Source organism: Toxorhynchites rutilus, chromosome 1 (genome assembly GCF_029784135.1).
Source record: "Toxorhynchites rutilus septentrionalis strain SRP chromosome 1, ASM2978413v1, whole genome shotgun sequence".
Lineage (NCBI taxonomy): Eukaryota > Metazoa > Arthropoda > Insecta > Diptera > Culicidae > Toxorhynchites > Toxorhynchites rutilus.
The window spans coordinates 90746301-90772453 of record NC_073744.1 but is presented as its reverse complement, the minus strand read 5'-3'; the positions used below and the strand labels follow the sequence as shown (position 1 = coordinate 90772453).

The following is a 26153-nucleotide window of genomic DNA, read 5'->3' as shown; positions in this document are numbered from 1 at the left end:
GGGCGATACAGCGATTATAGCGATCTTGCAACTTTTCGACATTTTTATAGTACTCTTTCGGTTTTTCCAAAATTGACCTCAGTTTCGGTGATCACTTCATCGATCTTAAATTTATTGCCAGCGAGCATTCTCCTCAGGAAATCTTCAAAAAATAGTCCCTGGGGGCCAGATCTTGAGAATACGGTGGACGCGGAAGCTATTCGAAGCCCAATTCATGCAATTTTGTCATCGTTTTTATTAATTTGGGATTTTTTTTAATTTTTTTTCACAACAACAAAAGTTGCTTCACTCTCAATGCTGTAACTCATGAACCTATCGACCGATTGCTGTCAAATTTTGACACGTGCTTTGTGATAGTCAAGTAGATTTTTGCAAGAGGCGCCATCTAGACGTCAACCTTATGGACTTTTCAGCCGAACTGTTAAATCAGATAATTCATCTTAAAGCGTGCATCCAAAAAACGATTTTTTCAAGGCAGCATTAGGTTTTCATTCATTCATTTTATATTTTGGAATATTTGACATGCTGCAATCAAAGATCACTTTGTGTGTGTGTGGTTATTTCGAATTTTTAAATCGACCACGGTCGGTACTTGGACATCAAGGACGAATTAACCTATCGTGACCTTAAAACATCGATTCGGACAATTACCTGGTGATAGTAACACAATTGTTGTAAACTGTCAGTCGTCAATAACAAAGAAATCAGTGGTATCATCTACGACGAATGCAGGACCATACGCACAGTTTCTCAAAGTTGGGAGAATGAAATCAACGAGATGAACCCAGTGTCCTGGAAATGGAGGTAATGAAGTTGGGAATAACGAGCGACATAGCATGCGCTGCCATAGCTATTTTTCACATCGTAATTTGTGTTTACAATTTTTTGCCTACCACATTCATGTGAAAATGACATTTTCAGCAAGTGTTTTTGGAATGATAACCAAACATTTTATTGGAGTTCCCGCTGATTCTGAGTGTAATGTGACAGCGATATAATGTGACAGTGGATATTTGAAGAATCACGTCGAAAAAGATTAATAACGGGATATTTTAGTACGACATTTTCACTCCCTCACGGCCATAGAAACAAACGAACTTCCATTAGTTTCAGCCATGAAAGTACATAAACATTTTTCATTTTATGACATTAATCTCACTGAACTCCCGGCCCCGTGAGGCTAACGCCATATGAGCCTTTATAAAAATATATATTTTGGAAAAAAAAAATTAATCTCACCGTGAAACTCCTCAACGTATAGAGTCCTATTTCAGAAGACGAGCGCTCGTCTCGTATGTTTTCACATTCCATAAGCCGAGCCGAGACTAAAAACAAACGAGTAGCTCGTCTGACCGTTCGGCCGCGCTCGATGATGAATTAGTCGAGTCGTCTTCTAGTTTGTTTTGATGGGTTTGTTGACCTTGTGGATCTGAAGCATAGGTATACATTTTTTCTGCGTTTACTTTCAGAAATTGTTTCATGCCAAAATTAGAATTGCCTAAACAATGTATGTTTTTAATTGAAACCATCAAATTCAATTCAGTAATTGAAGAATTTTTTTTAAACATTTTTATAGCAAAACGTCTGAGTGATTAAACCTTATGCTGGTTGAAAAAATATTTATGAAACTTATTCCTATTTGTTGTAATTTTAGTATTTTAACAGAAAAGAGTCTCGATTGATCAACTTTAAAAATGTTTTTTTTTGTTTTTCTCAAAACAAAAACATGTCATTTCATCTGACATCATTGATCATACAGAAAAAAAGTGACGGAAGTCTCTCCAGTCTACCAAATAAAACATTTCAATTGAACTCCTCGAATTGTTCGTCTCGTTTTCTGGAAAAGTGGCCCATATATTCAACCCGAAAGTTGAAACAATCAGAACCATGGAGGTGGACGTGAACGTTCCTCGATAGACGTTTTATTCCATACTCCAGTTAAGAGCAATGTGAAACACGCCACGAAGAGAGATTACTTCAAAAATGTTGGGTACTGTAAACCGGGGGCAAATTGATCACTGTTTTCAGAAAAATGTGAATATTTCCGATTGCTTTAGTTAGATTTATACCCAATTATTTTTAAAATCAGTACTGGTGCTAAGGTCACAAAACGTTATGGAAAGTTTTGTTCAAAAAAATCCTTCATCGTTAATTTGGAAAATTTTTAACGGAAAATCTCAAAATGTAGCTTCGAGATAAAATTGATCAATCTATGTTTTTCAGGATTTTCTGGTGTCATATGCACAAAAATGTATAGAAAATCAATTATTTCTCCACCTACGGTCATTTAAATGATAATTCTAAAGTTTGAGGATACAAAAACCTGATTGAATCCACCTAAAGGTGTGGTCATGTCTTTCCATAACTCGATTTAAACATTTATCTGCAGGTCATCCGGAGACCATTCAAGTTATCTTAATGTAGCCAAAACCTCTTGAAATGCTCACTAATGAGCTAGTTTTGACAAACCAAGACGTTCAATATGTCGCATAATGGGATTCGGTTCTGGTCATTCGTGGTGCTTTTTTGTAAAATAGTTTTTTCTCACTTGTTTGAATAGTAATTACAAGTATTTGTTTACTTATTCAACTCATCAAGTATCGGCTAGACGTGAATTAATATGTTTAGTTTCTATAAATATTGCTTTGATATGTTGAAAATATGTGTCTTTATCATAATTGAGAATGGAAACGAAAATGCTATTCAGAAAAAAAATAATTTTCATGCAATTTAATAAGTGATTCGTTGAGAACCATTGACAAAAAGAACCTTCTGATGGTTATTAAATATGTCCGATTAAAAAAAACTTAAAATTTAATTGCATAATACCTCTGAAAATTTATGTTTGTCTTCAGTAATACTTTTGATCAATTTCACCCCGGTGAACAATTTGCCCATTCGTCTTCCTAAGTTCGAAGCCGTCGGACGCATATATTTCGTTATCGTGTATCGTTGAAGTGATACCGTTATTATCGTGGCTGGTGAAGTGATTGTGCCCAATAACGGGATTCCCAATATTGTAACTGGATTGCATTGAAGCGGACACAACAAGTAGGAAGAAGAAGGCCTGCAGCGCGGGCGCCAGTGTTTGGATTTCGATCAAAATCGAATGATACACAATGTGTCATGCATTTAAACTCTCACGAACATATAACCAAATATGAGAGGATCATTCAGATACTTGTATGAATGTCAGTAATCACTTGAGTAATATTTAGTGATTAAACTAAGAGAGGAACGAAGACTGTTGATTGCAGCCGGGTGCTATGATTGATGCTAGGATCGTTAGCAAAATCTCAAGCAGAACTGTCAGTGGGATACCCAATTCATAAGAAAACAAAGGGAAAATGTCAGTGGGATACCCGATATGTTGGCTCCTGTCAGTTCAATGGGGGTTCTCTAAAGACGTCACCCGGCTGGTTGATTGCATATCCGATCTGTACCAAACATCGCATACCATTTTCGAAGACTGCATACAAGTTTGAACCACATATATCGTCCCATTTTACTATAGCGAAACCCACTGCACAGAAAAGTGCAAAGCAATAAATGATACAAGAAAAATTACGTCATCATTTAGTCACCATTTGCGGAGAGCAGCGAATGGGAAAAGAAATAAAACGCGAGAGTTTTTGCTTCTCACTGGAGCGGTGTTGCTAGTAAAACTATGCGGTCTATATGAATATACATATTTCAAGGGATAGCGGCGTTAAAAATGGAAAATATAATCTGACTACCCTCCCTTAGCCTCTATCGAGCTAAATAATCATATAGTTTGCACTCTCTGAGACTTAAAAATCAGGATCTGCTACATTAGCTGAATATGAATCTTTCGCTTTGCGTGGTCCGTACGATCCTGCTGTTTCATGATGCATGGAGAGGTCGATATGCATATGTTATGGCGAGTTTACACTAGGGAGATCTATAGCTATAGATGGATTTATTCACCTGGAAATAGGTGTAAACGGATGAGAATAAATATGATACACTTATTCGAGGTATATATAACTTGAATAAATTCAGCATATGTAAACGCTTGTGAATTTCTCACTGGTGAGAAATCACTAAAGTTGGATGCAGTTCTACTTCAGGTGAATAAATTCACCGAAAACATGAATATATTCATTATAGAAGTTCACGCTAGTGTAAACGGTTGATGCGATTTCTATAAATCTCATCATATTTCTTCACATGAATATATCACTAGTCTAAACCCACCCTTAGAGGTAAAGAAGAAAATAAGCTTTCTGACCAAAAGCGTATATGATAGCTTTGCTTGCATGCTGGTGTGCAATAAAGTGCGAGCCGATGCAGAGTTGTCTCGTTTTCTTTTGTGTCGTGATTTGCAACACATAACAACAAAAGAATACCGCTGGGGGAAATGTTTCCTGAAAGATCATATTTTAACGAACGAAAGCGATTTTTTCAATGAGTGGATCATTTGGCAAACACTGGCGGGCGCTGTGTGCTGTGTGCTGGTGAATTTATCGCCTCTCGTCATCGACACTATTATCGTGCTGTGGTGCGATACACCGGTTCAGCTGCACCGAAGGATTGATACGCGTTGGAGATTATCCGCACTGGTGTGGTGTGCATAATAAGTATAAATAATTTTATTAGGTTAAGTTTATTAGGTTAAGAAAGAAAAAACAAAAAAAATTGACTAAAAAGTGTACATCTGTCACTTTAAATGGCAGATGAAGAAGGAACCGTTGACATGGATATTGAATCCACTTTCTACCCCTCCATATCTACGGGAGCTGGAAAATCGCTTAAACGCGTTCCCCTCTCGGATGTCTCTTTAGAGGGAGAGTTAAGCCACCTAAACAAGCCCCCCTCAAGAAAATTTGCAAACCTTTCCTCTTCACCCCCTCAATCTCCTGCTCCCGCTTCCGATCAACTCCCGAACTTGCCTCCCAGCCCTACTGTTCCCGATCTCACTCAACAATCGACCTCGTCCTCCCCCTTTGTTGTTTCCTCTCCTCGTGTCAAGGTCTATCCAGAAGATTCACTTGGATCTGGCCCATGGGTTGTTTCCCAAACCGGCCCAAACCAAAAGGAAAATCTTTGAATGTCATTCAAATTTCTAAAGATCTGGCAAGATATTATTCCTCCGTGGTCGAAATTAGAAAGGTTAGACCGAACAAACTGCGTGTTGTCGTGGCTAATCGGAAGCACGATAACGATATTGTTGTCGACAATCGTTTTGTAATAGAATATCGCGTATATGTGCCCTACCATAACGTAGAAATTTCGGGGGTGATTACAGAAACGGGTCTGACAAGCGAAATAATAAAAGAGGGAGATGGGAGGTTTAAACAGCTCCCTTTGAAGCAAATTAAAATTTTGGACTGCCAGCAACTTGGAAAAGTTTCCCAGAATGGGGAAGAAAAAAGATTCACGCCGTCCGACTCGTTTCGAGTAACTTTTGCTGGTTCCGCCCTCCCTGACTACGTTATGGTAGATAAATTAAGTAGATAAAATACGACTCTTCGTGCCAAAGCCCATGACTTGCAACAAATGCAAGTCATTGTCTGACCTTTTAGATCAAATCTTCAAGTGTTTTAATGTTTCCGACTCCATCAGAACCATTGTCATCTCAATGCTATCAGTATTAAAGACAATTTTGCAACAATTGATGCAAACATGGCCCCTCCTTGCAATGATTATCTCTCTTGATGTCTAATTCAAATAGAGAGGTCAGAGATATCACTGTTTTACAGTGGAATTGTCGTTGTCTTATCCCTAAATTGGATACATTCAAATTTTCAATTCATAACTTCAATTGTGATGTTTTTGCTCTGTCCGAAACTTGGCGTTCTTCGCGAGATGATATCTCTTTCCACGATTTTAATATTATACGCTTGGACCGTGTTGACAGATACGGAGGGGTGCTATTGGGGATCAATAATTGCCACTCATTTTTTAGAATTGACCTTCCACCTATTGGAGGGATCGAAGCTGTTGCTTGTCATGCAAACATCAGAGGCAAAGACCTCTGTATTGTCAGCTTGTATTGGCCTCCGAAAGTTCAAGTTAGCCGAAAGCAACTTGCTGACATGTGCTCACTCCTTCCTGAGCCACGGTTGATCTTGGGAGACTTCAACTCTCACGGAACTGCCTGGGGGGAACAGTATGACGACAACCGTTCATTGTTGATATATGACCTTTGTAACAGCTTCAATGTGACCGTTTTGAACACTGGGGAAACAACACGGGTACCTAAACCTCCTGCTAACCCAAGTGCTCTTGACCTCTCGCTTTGCTCGAATTCTCTATCGTTAGATTGCAAGTGGAATGTAATCCAGGATCCCAACGGTAGTGATCACTTGCCAATCAAAATTTCCATCACCATTGGGTCGAACTATTCTGTATCTATACACATGGCATATGACCTCACAAGACACATTGACTAGAAAAAATATGCGGACGCGATCGCTCTAGCCATCGATTCCAGAGATGGTTTACCTCCATTGGAGGAGTATAACTTCCTTTCTCGTTTGATCTATGACAGCGCGGTTCGCGCTCAAACGAAACCCATCCCAGGTTCCACTATTCGTCGAAGGCCTCTCAATCCATGGTGGGATAGCCAATGTTCCAAGCTTTATCAGGATAAATCGAATGCATTTAAAGTTTTTCGTTAGTTAGTAATTAGTTAGTTAGTTAGTAATTAGTTAGTAATATGTAACCGATTACTCGCGGTTGGCTCGAGGTTAGTATTTCAAGTGTTCTCATAATTGGTATGTTGCAGTTCGATGCTCTGTACGTGTGCCCGACACGGGATACTTCCTATTGGGATGCAGCTGACCATCAATCAGCAACGCCCCCCTAGTCTGTACCCCATATCTAGCGTGGTGCGTCTTTCTCGACTCGAGGAATCCAGGATAGAATGGTCACTAGCCGGCGCAATCATCAGCTCGTGTAGAGTTGTCATGAGCGGTTCAACAAGAGCCAAAGGTTCTTGTCATTGACAATTGCCTTACACTAAATTGCAACCTAAGACAACTTGCAGATGATGATGGAGTGGTGTCTGTCGTAGGATCAAACGAATCCGACCTGCAAGAACCCTTACAAGATACTTTGAACAATTTTTCAACCTGGGCCATTGGGCTATGGATCGAATTCTCCACGGAGAAAACAGAGATGGTGGTTATTTCTAGGAAGCATAGACCAACAAAACCAAAGCTTCAACTTTTGGGTAAAACGATCACTCATGCTATGTCATTCAAGTATCTTGGGGTCTGGTTCGACTCCAAATGCACTTGGGGGGCCCATATTAGGTATCTGAGTAAAAAATGCCAACAAAGAATAAACTTTCTCCGTACAATTACCGGCACCTGGTGGGGAGCCCATCCCGAAGATCTTATTATGTTGTATCGAACAACTATTCTCTCAGTGATGGAGTATGGCAGTTTCTGTTTTCAATCAGCTGCCAAAACACACCTCATTAAACTTGAGCGAATTCACCATCTTTGTCTCCGTATTGTTTTGGGAGCCCATCCCGAAGATCTTATTATGTTGTATCGAACAACTATTCTCTCAGTGATGGAGTATGGCAGTTTCTGTTTTCAATCAGCTGCCAAAACACACCTCATTAAACTTGAGCGAATTCACCATCTTTGTCTCCGTATTGTTTTGGGATGTATGCCCTCAACGCATACCATGAGTCTCGAGGTTTCGGCAGGCGTAAAAAAAAAAGATCGCTTCAATTTATTTTCTCTTCGATTCCTCATCCTGTGTAAGGTTATGAACCCATTGGTGATCGGAAATTTTGAGCAGCTGATAGGGCTAAATTTTCATTCTGGATTCATGACTTCATATCATGAATTCATCTCCATGCAGGTTGATCCTTCTTCGTATATTCCCAACCGAGTTTGTTTCCCTGACTACATCAATTCCTCTGTGCATTTTGATCTGTTCTTGGAAGAGAAAATTCATGATATTCCAGATTATCTTCTATCGGGGATCGTTCCTACGATCTTCAATGCAAAGCATGGGCGTATCAATTGTTATAATATGTACTTTACTGATGGGTCTCCTATGAATGAGTCCACATGATTTGGAGTGTTCAACGTATTTTTAGCACCTCACACAGTCTTCAGTATCCTTGCTCAGTATATATTGCTGAATTGGCAGCGATATACTGGGCGCTGGACAGCGTCGCCTCACGACCTGTTGAACACTATTACATTGTAACGGATAGTCTTAGCTCTGTCGAAGCTATCCGTTCAATGAGGCCGGAAAAGCACTAGCCGTATTTCCTTGAGAGAATACGAGAAATTTTGAGTGCTTTATCCAGACGCTGTTATGTCATTCACCTTTGGTCCCTTCACATTGCTCAATTCCGGGTAATGAGAGGGCTGACTCATTAGCAAAGGTGGGTGCGATTGAAGGCAACATTTATCAGCGTCAAATCGCCTTCAATGAATTTTATGTTTTAGTCCGTAAAAAAACAATAACACTAACTGGCAACGCAAGTGGAACGAAGATTGAGCCGGTGGTTTCACTCGATTATCCCTAAGGTTAGCCTTAAATCATGGTTCAAAGGTCTGGACATGAGTCGTGATTTTATTCGCACCTTCTCTCGGCTCATGTCCAATCACTGTTCGTTAGATGCGCTACTCTTTCGTATTAATCTTGCCGACAGCAATATCTGTGTTTGTGGCCAAGGTTACCACGACATCGAACACGTTGTTTGGTCGTGCGAGGGATATGTTGTTGCCAGATTGAATTTAGAAAACTCTCTTCGGGCCAGAGGAAGGCAGCCCAATGTGCCGGTGAGAGATGTGTTGGCTCGGCTAGTTCTTGATTACATGCTCCAAATATATGTTTTCCTTAAAACTATCGATCTTCGAGTGTGATTGTTCTTACATCCTTTTCCCCTCATTTTCGTCCTTTGCGAGCTATCGGTTCCCTTCCATTAGAATAAGTTGAATTGTAATACATATTAGATGTAATGATAGTTTTTAAGAATTGAGTGTGAAGTGTGAATGGTAATGTGAATGTGAATGGAGGAGGCGATCTGGCTTAGTTGTAACATCCATGCCTCTCACGCTCAAGGTCACGAGTTCAATTCTCACTCCCGACATTCTTCCAAAAATGGAAGCAAAAGTGACGAACCAGCCAAATAAGTTGAAAGTCACTATAATACAGAAAAAAAATCTGAATGTGAATGTGAGTGTGAGTGTGAACACACATCTCTTTACATCCCATCCTTTTCCTAATGAAAATGTGTCACCCTTCTAAACTCGAGTCGACCGCGAGTAATCGGTTTCCTATTTTATTAAACATAGAATTAAGGAAACATGTTAATATATGCTAGTAGAAATATAGTTAAGAGTTTGGCTCCTTTAAACTTATGTAACTGAGCCTGTAAAAATAAACGAAACCATTTGCCCCCGGATGACGGTACCGTAAATATGGCTCAATTTCAAATCAATTTGCAGATTCTAAAAAGATCATGTTTGTGTTGTGTTGCTCTCCGAGTAAATACTATTGAAGACAAATCTGTTAAAAAAACAGTGAAAAACTCAAACACTGGAAAAGTTGGAACAAAATGACACTAAGTCATTCAGATTCAACGAAATAAATTGAAATCATTTTTGTGGAATAAAAATGAAATGAAAAAAAAATGCTACGATAAGATAGAACCCGTGTTTTTTGAATAGAATGTAATTTATGTAGTACTCACTTGTGGATCTACATTGGGGAATTGTTGTATTTTGTGGTCAAGTACTATTGATATATTATTGTAATGCAATATAAAGCAGAGTATGCGTCAGTTGTTCGATGTGCTCTATTATTGTGCGGTGCGGCTGTTGAGTATTATTGATAGTAGTAATTGCTTATTTTTGGTTAGACTTTTCGATATGTTATCCCGTTCTGTGAGTGAGTTAGTTCCCTAGTATTGTGCTTTTTCTGGACGAGGTACATTGTAGTGATTTGTGATTTTTATTTTGTTTCTGTTTATTGTTCACATACTGTTCATTCAATAACATTACAAACATTGGTAGTATTTTACAATTGAAATCATCAGCAAAAGAGATAATTTAGAAATTGATTTGTTTTTTATCTATGTATGTATATGTACCCTAGATATGATATGCCTTCATGCTATGCAAAATCTCCGAATATTCAATTTCCTCTCTTACCCTCTACACTATGATTCAATTGGCAATTAGCAGTATTGAAAGTTTTTGCTTTCTCCAAAACTTAACCACGAGTATGTTAGTATTGAATTTGCGGGTGGTGGAATTCATCGCAACTTATGTTTTAGCTTTTTATTCAATTTATTATTTTACTATTTGATGAAAACAAAAACTTGTTTTCAACATGGCACTAATTGTTAGTACATTTGGTAATAAGCTGTTAATGTCTTACCTCCTTGCTCATCCAGCATTACGATGGTACGCATTCCCACTTCAGTGCTCTAGATCGAAAAATATCACAAATCGCATCTTAGCAAATACCGACTCATTTTTATTACTAAAGTAGTTGAATCCTACGATTACTTATACTTATAACTTTTGTTTGTATTTTGATTTAATGAAGGTAAACCTGATCTAATTACAACATTTGATTATACTGCATCTGTATCTCCTGCTATCCGGAAGGAACATAATTGAGGTGCGTTTTATAAAATAATGATATAACCTCACTAATCACTACAATTTTTGTACAGTCTTTCTCTATAGTTGTAGTTTATTTGAATTGCTTTGAGAAATATTAAGCTACGCATATTACTCTGAATGTCACCCCAGTAGCATTTTTTTGGATCAAATCTAACTGTTCAATCCAGTGAAAAGTTATGGCAATTTAGCTTACCGTTTCGTTCACTGACTGAACTCATCGTTCTTCGTTTCATCACCCTACAATTGAAATGCAACTGCAAATGAAAACAGTAACCGAGTAGTAGTACGGAATTTATAAATGTACACATATTATATTTATGAATTCCGTTATCTGCCAAACCATACAAATTACTGATATAACAGCTCCAAACAAATCGATGCTCAAAATTCAAACCCACAGCTCGAGCAATGGAAAAGTATATAGTTCTACCCTTCTTAATTTCATCTTTATAAATGAAATTAAAAAAATATTTGTTTGTAGGTCTGTGATTACTAAAAATCGAAAATCATATTCACTCGAACAAAACGAACAATATCAAGCATCTACTTTGGTTCCACCCACTGGAAGGAACAATGGAAGCTAGAGACGACAGAGGCTAAACGAAACATTCTCAAATTGACTTTCACTAATATAAACAATAGCCACTATCCGTGAAGCATTGAAGCATATGTTGGCGAGACAAGACGCTGATAGTGCATCAGTATGTGTTTAATATATTATACAAAACTTTTCAATGTAACTTTAAAATAAAGTAAGATTACTGCATTGTAAGGCGAGACTATAAGATAACAATACTTCATGCTGTACATTGTATATTATTGATCAATCAACTGACGGAGTCGTGTGTGTGTAAATGTAATATGTTGTAGGATACTTTAGAGAATCAAAACCTGTAATTTGTATAAAATAGGTGACTCAGAAAGGGAATGTAGCAAAAATAATCTTCATCTTCAATTTGTTGATATGCTAAAATGGTTCTAAAAGAGATACTATCGAAATCAGTTGATTGGCTGCACATTCTTTCTCGATGATCAGTTGGGAACATTTTAATTGAATAAATAACAGAAATTCGCTCATGAATCAACCATGACCGGAATAAATTGCAGCAGAAAACAACTGCAACAGAAACGACCGCTCGGAAAAAGTGTAGTAGGCTAGAAATATTGTTGCGCGGGAAAAACATGATAAGTATAAATGCCGCACATGAGCGTAATTTCTATTAGGGGAAGACGGGGTAGGACCGCCCTGCGGGGTAAGACGGACCCCTACTAGTTACATAAGAAATGCTCAGTATTTTGGCAAATATGCTACTCCAGAAGCATTAATAGCATATTTTTGTCATTTCGAAACACCTTGCAACGTTTGAGCGCACGAAATGTCGAAATTGTTAACAAAACAAAGTTTTCGTCCATTGCGATTGCAAGTGATCTAATTTTCAAGGCAACCAAAATAAGTATTTTTCCAGCAAAAACTAAATATTCCGTTAGTTGTCAGTATCCCAGTCTTTCAGTTTCCGGTTCTTTTTGCGTGAACAGGTATATAAAATATAATATAAAATGGTTGTAAAGTGCAAAATAATGTAAAAGGTGCCCTGGGGGAAGGCGGACCATTTTCGACGGGGTAAAAGCGCCATACGTCGTGATATTGAATGATTTTAATATTAAATAAAACACAATATTTTTACTCGTCTCTTTACACACAGATACCTCGAAAGTACGTAAGGAAGTCGTCGCGGATGCAATGGATGTTGGATAAGCTGAATATGGCTAATGCGGATAACGGCATGTCCATCAGGACAGTATCAGTCAGTTTTGGGATTTATAGGACCACCCTTTGCCAACAAGTCAAAAACAATAAATCGCCGACGATGAAGCTCAAGTTTATTGATCCAGTTTTTACCACTGTTCGAGAACAAGAACTGGTGAGCATTTCCTGCAGTCCGACATTATCTCTCCGGAAGACAGAAGCTACTTCCGCTGCCAGAGCTCGGGCCTTCAACAGGCCATCCGTCACTAAATTTTTCAATCTCCCATCATCCATCACGGAACGCATGGATTTTCGACCGGCAAGGAAATTTTATGTAGAAGTAACTTGCGTTTGCTCGGAAATTGAAATTGTAATAAGATAAATGGCTACAGTCACTATGGGTTTTCCTTGTTTTTGGAAACCTTTACTATTGATAATCTTCTTGCCCCTAAAATGAAAGGTCCTTGTGTTACGAAGAGAAAACGTGCTGTAGAGAACACGGCCGAGTTGATTTGGAACGACTACATGAAGGCTTGAAAATGGCCAAAGCTTCAAAGGACATAAAAGGTATACAAAAAGAAAGAAAGACAACTTTGAGGAAACCTAAAGGATCAAAGACATCATCTAGTTTTTGGTGACTTCGGTGAAATGTATAGTTTAACTCTTTGACTATGTTTACTATGACTACTCCCGATTATCCGAAAACGACATACACCCCAATCATATAGGAAGTTGGTGAAAATAATCGTATTCCGATGCTATTTTGACCGCTCAACCCCTCACCGCCTCACAACGGTCAACGCTCAACGAAACCCATAATGTTGCCTTTTCAGGAGCCATGCGACCTTTTTTTTTTCTAAATATGAAAATAAAACACGTTCTCAATAAAAATTCATTGCAAACGATGGAAATTAATTTGGTTTTTGTGATAATCATCTGAAATTATTGATAGAAGGGAAAGTGCCTGAATGCAGGCTTTTCGAAATTCATTCGTGTTGTTTTCATTCAATATACTAGGCAAAGTTCACGCGTCTCGACTCTTGTGTTATACTCATTATGACAGATATGGTGTTGAGTTTAAACAGAAGAGAATTCACCCGACTCTGGAAGAAAGTTAATTCCTCCATTCGTGAATAAATTTTAATAATTTGTGGCACTGCTTCTTACCCCGCCAGCAAAATAAAAAGTAATTTTTTATCATTTCAAAAATTAATGGAAAAACGCCAAAAATGTTATAAAACCAACAGCTATACATTTTTAGTAGTATATTATTATATAATCAATGATGTGCAGCACTACAAATAGGGAAAATCCTAGAGGACGTTTAACTAAAAATTGGTTTTCTTAGGGGGACGGTCTTACCCCGTCTTCCCCTATGAATTAATATTTCGTTTTCATTTTTCGAAATTTATTCTAAGGTCAATGTAATGGGGGCGAAGTCCCAATTTAACGAGGATAAGGAATCGAGGCGGCCCAAGCCGCTAAGATGACGCGATCCGAGTCCACTACCGCCCCGCCGTTGGGTACGTTGGTGTCTCGCATGCAAACCTGTGTTCCACTGATTGCTTGGTTAGTTTGAAACATAGGATACGATCCGTCAGCAAGGTCGAACGACACGTAATTCGCCTGATGCATTACGTTTCCCGCGCCACAATATTTCTCGCCTACTATACTTTTTCGGAGCGGTCGTTTCTGTTGCAGTTGTTTTCTACTGCAATTTATTCCTGATAATTAGAACAATATTTTCATGAGTGATTTGAATTTGAAACAAGCTCATTAGCAGCAGATATTATGTACTGTTTATATGCTTGTGTATGTATCATTAGTTCAACATCTACTCGAAAATTGCTTTGAAGTTTGTAACATCTACCTTACATGGGGGGATATAATAAAATCTACAATTTGTACAAAACTTGTATTTTTTCGCAATAGAAGTCTAGCTACTTTGTGGTAAAGATGGATGGAGGTAACAAGAAAAAAATCACGACTCGCATTGAAGATCTGTTTAATGAAGTGAAACCGAAGGAATGTAATAAAAGGAATCATGTCAGTAGTAGTAATAAGATAAAAGTAATTTGGCTAACAAATAGAAACAGCAACAATACAAACTGATATATTAACGGAAAACGTTGTTGTACAAGGATAAAAAAGTACCGAAAATGTGATTTTTCTGGAAATGAGAGGGCTGGGTATAATATATTGAATAAGTAATGTGTCTTTATGGCGACTCACCTCCCTGATCATCAAGAGCTACCAGGGTGCGAATCCCGGCTTCCTTGCTCTGTTAATGGCGGCATTAGAATAATTAGGCAGGTAATAAGTGTCAATATGTGGTAGTTCCAATGTTGTTGTTTAATTGTCAATGTTTGGAAGATGTTTTATATTTTGTTGATTTTATATTTGTACACTGTACGCCTCCTAGTGGTGCATGTATTCATCAGACTTCAAGTAAAACAGTTATTGTTTTTTTCGTTTTCATTATAAACTAGAAAATTCTTCATTCGATGTGTTTTTCTTATAGCACTGGTACTAATTTGATAATAAAAAAACCTACCCTTCCAATATCCTAGGCTATGCAGCTAGTGAATAGTTTCAGTTAAATGAAAATCGTACTGCAACTAACTGAAATGTGAACTGAAACTAGATGGTTGTGCGAAGTATGAGTACACAAGAGGTGAGTAAAATGGAAGAAGTGAAACTTTTGAACGGTATTGAACAAAAATGCATGGTGGAACAGTGTTTGCTTAGCATTGTAGCATCTATTGGCTTTTCTTGTCTGATATAACCTTGCATATTATTGTATATGTTTTATGTGCCCTGTTTTGCCCTACGAAAATAATACTTACATTCAGTAACGTCCAAAAATTGAACGTGTAGTTTGGAATGATCAGTTTGGTCGTGGATACATATTTGTATAGGTAACATTTGAATTGTGTGCCGAGTGGTTTGCGGTGTCAGTATTAATAAAAAAAATCGTGATAGCGGCTCGAGATTCGATTCCCGTTCTGGCGGAATTATTGTTCTGACCAGTCTTTGAATTTGCCCCAAACGAATTTCATCAAGAAGTGTTTTTCTGCATTGGGACCTCACCCAATTACAAATTAAAAATTTGCACATTACAAAAATGTAAAACAAAAACCATATTGGAATATAACCAGAAACTTATTGAAACAAAACCCATCTGGTGTCTATGATTCGCGTCGGAAGTCGATCATTCTTCGATCAGTCGTCGGATCGATCATTCTTTGAACGAACCGTTTCTTCGAGATAACGACAAAACTCTATCACAATCAACGTAACGCATTTAGGAGAGTTATTATTGTATATATTTGATAAACATGCACACACACATAATTTAGCAAAGTATACGCTGCGAATCGAAAGTATTGTAGGTCATCTATTGAGAAGTACAGAACGAATCTAAATCAGTTCGACAAAATTGTATAAGAGATCATGAATTTGAAGCGTGTGTTGACGGACGGTATGTAAAACGCTAGGAACCAAAGTTAGTGTCATAAGTTAACACAATAGTTAGCTTTTGAATGATTTGGAAATATATAATATCAGATAACAGATGTACGGCATAGGAGATGGAGATGGAAAATTAGCTAAATAGTTTAGTATCTGTGGTAGGAGTACTGGCATGCGATTCCATTAATTTATATTCATAATTGTAGTATTTGTAGAGTATTTCCTCCCATTATGGAGTGTTGTTGATGTTCATCGCTAGCAGACTTATTATATTTATTATGGAGGAATTTGAAATTTATTCGAGCTTATACACAGCTTAGGAGACCTATAAAATACTCAGATGGACATTTATAGGAAATAAGAACAAATCATGCAACATGTACATACAGCCTCAGCGAAACGAAAGAAAAAATAAACAAATGACAAAAAAACATACGCAAATGAAAAAGAACGATACGACATCGAATAACTTATGATACACAAAAAGTGAATTGTAAGTGGCTTTGAAAAAGTGTACGAACTGTCCGTTCAACATTGGATATAACATGGTAAAATATGGGATGTTGACCATTGATTTGGCCCTACCTTCAAAAGAGAAAATTTCCTTCTGCAAAAAATGTCAATGTGTTCACTATGTGAGTGAGTGAGATACAAAATTGGGAACACATAATTTCAACTCAACATACACGATGTCACTCTTAATTTCGAAAATTACAAACCATTTTCACGGCCTACTTATTCAACTTTTGTCATAGCTGAGATCCGACCATATGTGACGATTTTTTTGCTCAAATATGATCCTCTAGCACATACGGAAAGATTCCGGGTTATCTACCTAACACAGTGTATATGATAGATGTGCTCACTTTCCTAAGATTTTTCAACTTTCCTGTTTCATCAATAACATAATTATACTCTTCCTTATCGATTATACATTTTTCACCACAGCCAGAAAGGGCATCGCCAAGATTTATATTGAATAGGGTTATTATGAACCCCATTTCCAGTGTTTTTGTGAAGGATCCTTGCCTCATGTTTCAACTTAATCAGCCGTCCATCCAGTTCATTTGACGTTTTGGGCGCTCACTTTCACATACTATCAGAAAACCAAACCTATTTACCTCAACAGTCAGAACAGCTGATGCAGTGTATATGGTCAAAACCAGTTATTTTCTCGACAGCTGTCTGTGGTGATAGATATCTCACGTAATATTGATCATACAATTTCAAGTTTATGCTCGTTGTAAAGGTTACATTTCGTACCAAAACAAACTTTTGATGTTTTTCATTGTTCCATTCAGTCAGGGTGTCAGGGTGTTAACAAGGGAAATCAACAAAGAAAAGAATCGGTACATTTTTCTCTTTTTCTTTGATAAAGGCGAAAATGCAAACCAGACCGCTGGAATTGTAGATGGTGTTTATGGTGTCGATACTGTAACAGAAAAACACGTGCAATTTTTTTTGCTGACTTATCTCACTTCCTAACTAGCGAACATAGTCAAAATATTCATCTGCCCCATATGCACGTATCTGCATGCTCGTGCTTTTTAGTCCTGACCGAGAAATTGTCGGACAATCGCGTAGGATGCCGGCCAATTCCTTCTCCATGTTCAACACCTTCAGTGCTTCCAGAAGTGTCATCCAATTCCAAATAGAACGACTGAGACTTCCCTTAGCCCCCACAGTTCCTTGAACTCCACGGCCAATGATCGGGACTTATACATTTTGTGACCGTGACTTCCAGACTTTGGTTCGGTAGAATAGCGACATCGATGATAGTGACGTGTCGGTCGCTTTTGTCATACACCATAATATCTGGACGGTTATGGTGGATCGAGAGGTTAATCAGAACAGTGCAATCCCAGTACAGCTCGAAACGGTCATTTTTTCAGGACAGGTGCAGGCAAGTACCGGTAGTTTGGCACGTTGTCTCCAATACACCACAATGGAGGGCCAGTTGTCGGTGGATGCGGGCCATGTTGTTGTGACACACGCTGTAGGCTGCGTTGGCCAAAACGGGACAGCCTCCCATAATGTGCTCTATGTTTTCTTGATGTGTTGATGCCAGACGTACCGCCTGCAGTTTTTTTGTCGGCATTATCCTGTCCTAGATGGCTGTCATGTCGGCTTCTACTACTGAAGAAAGAACACCACGCGTTAGCCACAGATTAGATTCGGCCTTGTCGACGTGTGGCCGGTCCAGTTGATGGGGGTGCCCACCACTGCCTTCTGCGTCCAAGCTGCAATCTTCTCCTCCACTTTCTGCCGATTGTAGTTAAGTTGGTACTCCGCTTGCGCCAAGTGCAGAGCGCTGTATCCTCTGTCAGCGGCACAGAAAGCGCGTTATGGTTGGCGCGTTCTGCGAAGTATTCACGCAGTTGTCGTACCTGGGCAACACACAGTGCATATATGTCGACAATTCCAAGTCCCCCTTCTTTGCGTGGTATTGATACTCTCTCCAGCGCCGATTGAGGATGGTGCATTCCAGCCTCTTTGAATGCTTTCCTCATCTTCCTCTCAAGATCTTCTAGGTAAGTTTTGCTCCACTTGACTACTCCGAAACTGAAGGTCAGCAAGGGAACCGCGAATGTTTTGATCGTGCTTACTTTGTTTCCCGAGTCGATGAAAGCCCTTAGGACACAGTTCACTCGACTCAAGAACTTGTCTCGCAACTCCGTCTTGATGTCGGAGTGGCGAATCCCGGTGAGCTGTCGGAATCCAAGATATTTATAGGATTCGCCACGAACCATGTCTTTTATTAACTTGCCGTCATAGACCTCGTAACCTCTGGATTCGGTAAGTTATCCTTTCAGCAGATGGACACAGCGGCACTTGTCGAGGCCGAACTCCATGCAGATGTCCCTGCTTATTTCTTCGACAACCCGGATTGCTACACCTAGACGCTGACGTGAATCACCTTGAGATGAGACCTTGTTGTTGAGACCTTGAGATCATCCATGTAAAAGGTATGGGTCACTTCTTCGAGGGCGCTGTCGCAATACGTTATTTTATAGCCATGACCGTTTCTTTTAAGCGTCCTACTGAGGGGGTTCAATGCCAGACAAAACCAAAGCGGGCTGAAAGAATCGTCTTGGAGTATCCCCCTTTTTATCTGCAGTGTTCTAGACTGCAACACTTTTTCCCCATCACTGCGCTGCAGGAACCTAACGACGGTGGGATCAATTTTATAGATATCCAATACCCGAACGAGAAACGAGTGAGGTATGGAGTCATAGGCCTTCCGATAATCGATATCCGTTTATCTGACTATGATGGCCTGATCTTTGCAGCCATGTGTTTTTTTCTTGCAGCCTTTCTGCTCTTCTGCGATGATGTTCATGTTGTTGTTCACAGTGGGCAGAAACTGTGGCGGTTATGTTGCTGCTCAGTATACTCGATAGACACTTTATCGGTCTGTACTTTGATGGGTTCGATGTGTTGCTGTATTTCGGGAGAGGGAAGACGCTATGGGTGGCGAATTCAGGAAGATTGGGTGGGTCACGTAGCTGAGTGTTGAATCACTCAGCTATCTTTAGATGAGCGACGATCAGCTTCTTGTGCCAGAAGTTCTGAACACCATCGGGGCCCGGTACTGCTCAGGTTATCAGGTACCGCGAGGCTTCGCGGACATCGTTCACTCCGACGATGATAGCTGGCATCTCTCCTATTTCACCACAACTCTCCTCCTCGTTTCTTAAGTACATTTGCCCGTCGTGATGTTGTACTAGTACGAATTTTGGCGATTTACATATCAAACGAATTGGAAATTCCCTAAGATTTGTGCTTTGATATGCTATACATTACAATCCCATAGTATGTATATGATTTAAATTGATGAAAATTGGAAGTATTCCCATTTCCTCATACATTTGTTCTGTCCATTTGTGTGCTTTCCCGAATAGAGCTGTCAATAACGAGCAACTTATCGACGAACTTAACGAAGGGGAAATCGTAAGATGCAAAGTCACCGTGAACAAAGGAAAAGAAGAACAAAGGGGAATATTTGCCTAGAATATAAACAGTGGATCTTGCTGAGGCAAACTTCATTCTTCGTGAGGACACCGACTGGACAACACCAAGCCTTATACGAAGTTTGAATTTCACGCAAAATAATGGATTACTTTTTCCACAACCTAATATATTGAAAAGAGTATAAGAATACCATTGATGAAGTCGGTAACATTTTATGCGAAATACTTAATGAATATGGATGGAAACAGAGATAATTTGAAATGATTGCTGCAGAGATGCCTATTTTTAGTGAGTCTTATTAAGTAAATAAAATACTTAGTAAATCGTTCGCGAAGAAAGCAATTTTGCAGCCTTTAAATATCCTACCGTGTTTGATGTCTTGATAATCTTCCATAAACAAGTTCTAGCTTCATGCGTGATGTGTTCTTTTTCTAAAGAAAACAATCACACAACTATTATTTTATTACTAGACTTTCTTGATCCTTACAAACAAATCAGTAACGCATCTATTACACCGTCAATGACGTTTACCTGATTGCGATTCAGAAACCCAACAAAAACATGCACATGTAGGGAATGTAGGGAAGAACAATTAAAAGCCCGCTGGACATTCCCTTCTGCATATGAAACGATACAAAATAAAAAGGTACATTTTCCTTACATGTTATTTTAGCGCTACTGATCCTTAAAATTCACACTGTCCACAGCCACATTATTTTGTTAAATCAAACAGTTCATTATACGATGATTGTAGGATAAGGGTTTGCTACATGAATCTGAACATTGATACAAATAAAATTCCTTCTCGCCCTTCTTATAACGAAAAACAATGAAAGTTTATGATCTAGGTTATAAATACAAAAATAAAAATTCGATGATTCTGACAAAAAAGTAACCGTTATGGAAACTCTCAAACCTTTTTCGTACGTTAGATGTACAATACAGTGCTAACATTGTATTTTGATGCTTTTTGCAGTTACACTACTTCTAACTGTATCTTCTAATTGAAACAAGATTTGCATTTATTATCTAACATTTATTATTGTCATAACTAAATGTTTTTTCCTTCGCTACGCTATTCTATCCTATTTCAAGGGATGAATATTTAACATTATTCGATAAAATGTCGATTATTCGTTTTATCATTATTTAGTATCGGATGCATTACACACTAATTCTTACCTCTTCACATAATGCCAACATACGACGTGTGCTATCCAGAGACTAAAAAAATAGGAAAAAGGATTATAGTACCATGTTTTTTCATTGGATTGATCTAATTCTCAAATTACCTCATCAACCACTCCCTGCTGCTTGAGCTGCAACTCCTGCAGCTCGGTCTTTGGAGCTCCCCCTCCATTTTCAGGTGGCGCTGCAGACGGCATTCTGTGTGTGGAGAAATCGCAAATGGACTTAATTAGGATCGAAACTAATAAGCAAGCTTATTTATTTTATGATTTGAATTATTTTTTATCTTTCGATATGGTTGTTGTGTGAATTGTGTAATCAATTTGTCGAAAAATTATGAATTTTCGTGATTTTTTTTCGGATGTGTTGTAATGTAGGCGAGGTAGCCCATTAGGGCAATAAATTCGCGGTTTAAATAAAACTAAACTGTATTTTGAACAATAAAAACATGGCTATATAATTCTACATCACAATATAATATAATTTGGAGAATGACACATGAATGGCTTATTACCGGGGCCCTGGCAACCCTATCCCAACCAATGCAAATTGAGCGTAGGCAGCATAAAACAGGGCTCACGCTTAGGGGGCTCACGTATTGTTTAATGTTTGGAGTCATGTATGTTAATATTTGATTACGTTGGATAGTTTCCTTTGGCAAGCGATGTTTGGATACCCATCCGGAAGCTTTCTTGGCGATTTGTAATTAAATGCACTGCTGGAGAATCGCGGGGAGCATTTCATTTTTAATTTTAGGTTATGATTTCTATGCCCTTGATTTCCTATGCTGGCTACAAAAAGGCGGCCATCTTAGCAATCCATTGCTTGTTACACCTTGACGTCAACAGACAGTCGAGACTGCCAGCGGAGAGCCTAGTATTTGTGTGTGGTTAGAGTGGCCAGCTAATCCCAACATCTCCCTCCTCAAATTTGCAGATACGCGTTGAACCACTGTGGCGCTCTTCTGGCGCGAGAAGATCGTCGAGGGGCCTGTATCACTGGCAAAGATACAGCTGCTGTTTTCGATGATGTCGCTTTTGAGCGGGATGATTTTTTTTTGTTTTGACGTAGGACTACGTCTTTCATTTCTATACCGGGGTGTAAAATCAAAGTTTCGAAAACGAAAGCGTTACGCCGGAGACCGAGATTTTGATCGTTAATAGCTCCTAAACAACTGAACGAAATGGTATGATAAACACTTCATTCGATAGATAAAATGTCTACGCGTTCTATACTTGTTACCTTCTGATCCAAAAACTTGTTTCAATAGTCTTAAAATTGCTTTCAAAACAGGCTATTGAAATCACCAATCGGTATATAAGCGAGCGCCGCTCGGAAATCCACTCAGTTCTAATTGAACAGCGATTGGAGCATGTTGTCGCTGTTGCGGTGAAGCTCTTTATTTATCATGAAAGCGCGGATGAACGGTGTCACCAAGAGCCTGTTTGTGCACCCTAGGCCAGAAGGGAATCTATCAGGAGGAGAGTGATGCCACAAACGGTTCCCTGGGAAGACATCGCTACACACACATACACGCGCGGCTATTAACAGGTGGTTATCGAGTTGGCATTAACCACTGGTGGGCTTCCAGTATCGAGGAAAATGTGGAAATATCTAATCGTTACTGAGAATAATCTGCCAGTTCCTCTGGGAATTTTCAAAATATATTCATGTGAAAGAGTTTAATTGAATGTTTTCTATCCATGTAACACTGTGACCAAATACATTTGGTTTTGTGGTTTTTCAATCAATCGCAATTAACAGGATAGCTTCAGAAGATTATTCTTCCCCATCAGTAGGATATTTCCGTATCCAATATTGTATGCGCCCGCAATCGATTATTGCTCAGTCGCCGAAAGTTCCGAGCTCAGAGAGTTCATTCCCCTCTAGTTTGCCTTCCAAATTGCCATCGTAAACCACACCTTCTCTCGATTCAATCACACACAAAAAGCATACTTAAGCGATATTCTGGTGGTGAGACACATTCATTTTTCGTGAGGACATCGACAAGACAACATCGTTGCCTAACGTGCTGGAGGAGGTGGACGGCGAAGGATCGACACATACACGCGCAGAACTCTTTCCGTTAGGATGCCATTCAGCATCGAGAAAGTTCCGGAAAGATCTAATCATTGCTGGAAAATAATCTGCCAGTTCCTTTGGGAATTTTCGAAATATATTCATGTGAAAGAGTTTAATTGAATGTTTTCTATCCATGTTACACTGTGACCAAATATGTTTCAACCAAGTGCTATTAACAGGTGGTTATCGAGTTGGCATTAACCACTGGTGGGCTTCCAGTATCGAGGAAAATGTGGAAATATCTAATCGTTACTGAAAATAATCTGCCAGTTCCTCTGGGAATTTTCAAAATATATTCATGTGAAAGAGTTTAATTGAATGTTTTCTATCCATGTAACACTGTGACCAAATATGTTTCAATCAAGTGCTATTAACAGGTGGTTATCGAGTTGGCATTAACCACTGGTGGGCTTCCAGTATCGAGGAAAATGTGGAAATATCTAATCGTTACTGAAAATAATCTGCCAGTTCCTCTGGGAATTTTCAAAATAAATTCATGTGAAAGAGTTTAATTGAATGTTTTCTATCCATGTAACACTGTGACCAAATATGTTTCAATCAAGTGCTATTAACAGGTGGTTATCGAGTTGGCATTAACCACTGGTGGGCTTCCAGTATCGAGGAAAATGTGGAAATAACTAATCGTTACTGAAAATAATCTGCCAGTTCCTCTGGGAATTTTCAAAATATATTCATGTGAAAGAGTTTAATTGAATGTTTTCTATCCATGTTACAGTGTGACCAAATATGTTTCAATCAAGTGCTATTAACAGGTGGTTATCGAGTTGGTATTAACCACTGGTGGGCTTCCAGTATCGAGGAAAATGTGGAAATAACTAATCGTTACTGAAAATAATCTGCCAATCTCTGGGAATTTTCAAAATATATTCATGTGAAAGAGTTTAATTGAATATTTTCTATCCATGTAACACTGTGACCAAATACATTTGGTTTGTGGTTTTTCAATCAATCGCAATCAACAGGATAGCTTCTGAAGATTATTCTTCCCCATCAGTAGGATATTTCCGTATCCAATATTGGATGCATAAAACCTTGTGCCTCCAACGTAACGCTCTCGTTTTCGAAGTTCTCCAAATATTCATTCATTCAGAATGAATTCAGATTCAACTTCATACAAATGATCTCTATATCAACGAGAGTCCTACGTCATCCTTGCGGTTATACCATAGATATAACCCACTTCCTGTTTTATTAATTCGTTTATTTTTACAGGCTCAGTTACATAAGTTTTAAGGAGCCGAATTCTTAACTATATTTTTATAACTATATATAGGGGAAATCAGGGTAAAACCGACACCATAAGGATTTCTACATATTCCCAAGATCTACCATGTGTCTTCTTCAAATCGCCACAGAACCTCTCTTCAACTGTTTACGAACCATTCTATAGTATCTGTTGTTCATTTTTTGAGTAGAACTCGAATTTTGATAGAATACAAAAAATGATGTTTTCAGGTGAAATAAATGGGAGTGCGGGTGAGATAGACACCTTGTCGGTAAAACCGACTTCTTTAAGAAAAAGAATGAAAACTTGTTACAATAATTTCAAATTGTTAAGAGTTTATCTATATACTATGTGGACACTTCATGATCCCACAGCTTAGGTGAACATCCACGTGAAATGTGCCGATGAACGTTGAATGAAGGATACCATGAGCTCTGCCAGGCTTTTTTGTTGACTAGACCGATTCAACGTTGGTTTTGACTGTTTCATCAGTTCAGCTCAACCGTTTTAACTTTTGAATATAAACACGAGGCATCTACAAAAAGTAAGAACACATTTTTCCTGTCTTTGAAACACAAACCAGGTGTCGGTTTTACCCTGACTGAATGTGTCGCTGTAACCCCGAATGAACTCAAAATTTCAAAACAATTTTTTCAAGCATTGATAAGCAACAACCGTCTCACAAACCCTACACTGAACAATGATCTACGGTGAATTACGCTCATAAAAGTGTCGAATTTTCCTCAATTTTCCGACTTAAACACTTAAATTCTACGAGCGAAATTTTACATGGACTGTCTCCTGTTTGCTAACCTTTCTGCTTTGTTTTGGCAGCAAAGCGACTTCCGCAGCTGTGGGGTGACTCGAAACGTAAGAAATGATAAGTATGTATAGGGGACATCGGAAAATTTTCAAAAAATTGCTTTTAACTGAAAAAATCAGAGGGTGTCGGTTTTTCCCTGACTTCCCCTAAACAATTTCCTAATTCTATGGTTAGTAAGGTATAAAACCAATTACTCGCGGTTGACTCGAGTTTAGAAAGGTGACATTTTTTTCAGGACAAGGATGGGATATAATAAGGAGATTATAAAAATGTTGATGATCAAACATAATTTTTAAATCTATTCGTATATCTATAGTGTATTTACATTTCAGCTTATTCTACTGTTTATAGCAAGGGGGCCAATTACTCGCAAAGGAAGAAAAGGATGGTATAAGGATATAGGGACAATCACACACGAAGATTGATAGCTTTAAAGGGAGACCCCGGACTGGAAAGTTGAAAAAATCGAATTTTTTTTTTGCATTTTTGGAAAGCTTTTGCCTTCAAAATGAATGAGAGTCTCAATCGGGCAGTCATCGCGTGCGGACGCGTTGTCGTTTTCTCCGCACACAATTTTGTTTCGGGTCGCATATAATAATTCGACATGATACAGCATGTTCTCGCGTGAATGTATGAATTGTATGTCGGTTACAATTAAGTGTGATGTGCATAAAGAATTTTTTGTTTTAACTCTTGAAAGTGATCTTCGATTGCTGTTGTTGGAAGAATGCGTGCAAATAGCAGTTATTAAAAGTGTGGGAAAATACGTTGCGTGGAGTGATATGCCACTGCAGTAATTTAGCCGATTAAAAAACGATGTTTACTGCGAATGCTTCAGTGTCAGTTAGTGCCAACGACTAGAATTTTAATCATTTTACAGTGATATAACAGGAAAAGAAATGTTTTCCATTATTTAGTTTTTTACGGAGTCCCACTGCAGGCAACCATATTGTGTGCACGCGTTTTGTATTGCTCCGTTTTTAGTTTCGTCAA

The 26153-nt window shown here is 38.6% G+C and overlaps 1 protein-coding gene across 6 annotated transcripts in view; it reads right to left on the bottom strand.

Moving 5' to 3' along the window:
- The window catches only part of LOC129765144 (synaptosomal-associated protein 25), a 172007-nt gene that overhangs the window by 82052 nt on the left and 63802 nt on the right, over positions 1–26153 (bottom strand). For 3 of the 6 annotated variants that reach the window (XR_008741395.1, XM_055765090.1, XM_055765099.1), the window contains exons 2-4: positions 21114–21207; positions 21004–21045; positions 14611–14659 (exon numbers count right to left, since the gene is read on the bottom strand). Coding sequence is in view for 4 of the 6 variants with exons in the window: in XM_055765090.1 (XP_055621065.1) it covers positions 14611–14659; positions 21004–21045; positions 21114–21206 (184 nt within the window). In the remaining 2 variants the exon portion in view is untranslated. Of the gene's footprint in view, positions 1–10380; positions 10430–14610; positions 14660–21003; positions 21046–21113; positions 21208–26153 lie in introns of all 6 variants that reach the window. The other 3 variants (XR_008741396.1, XM_055765110.1, XM_055765081.1) reach the window with 1 other exon arrangement.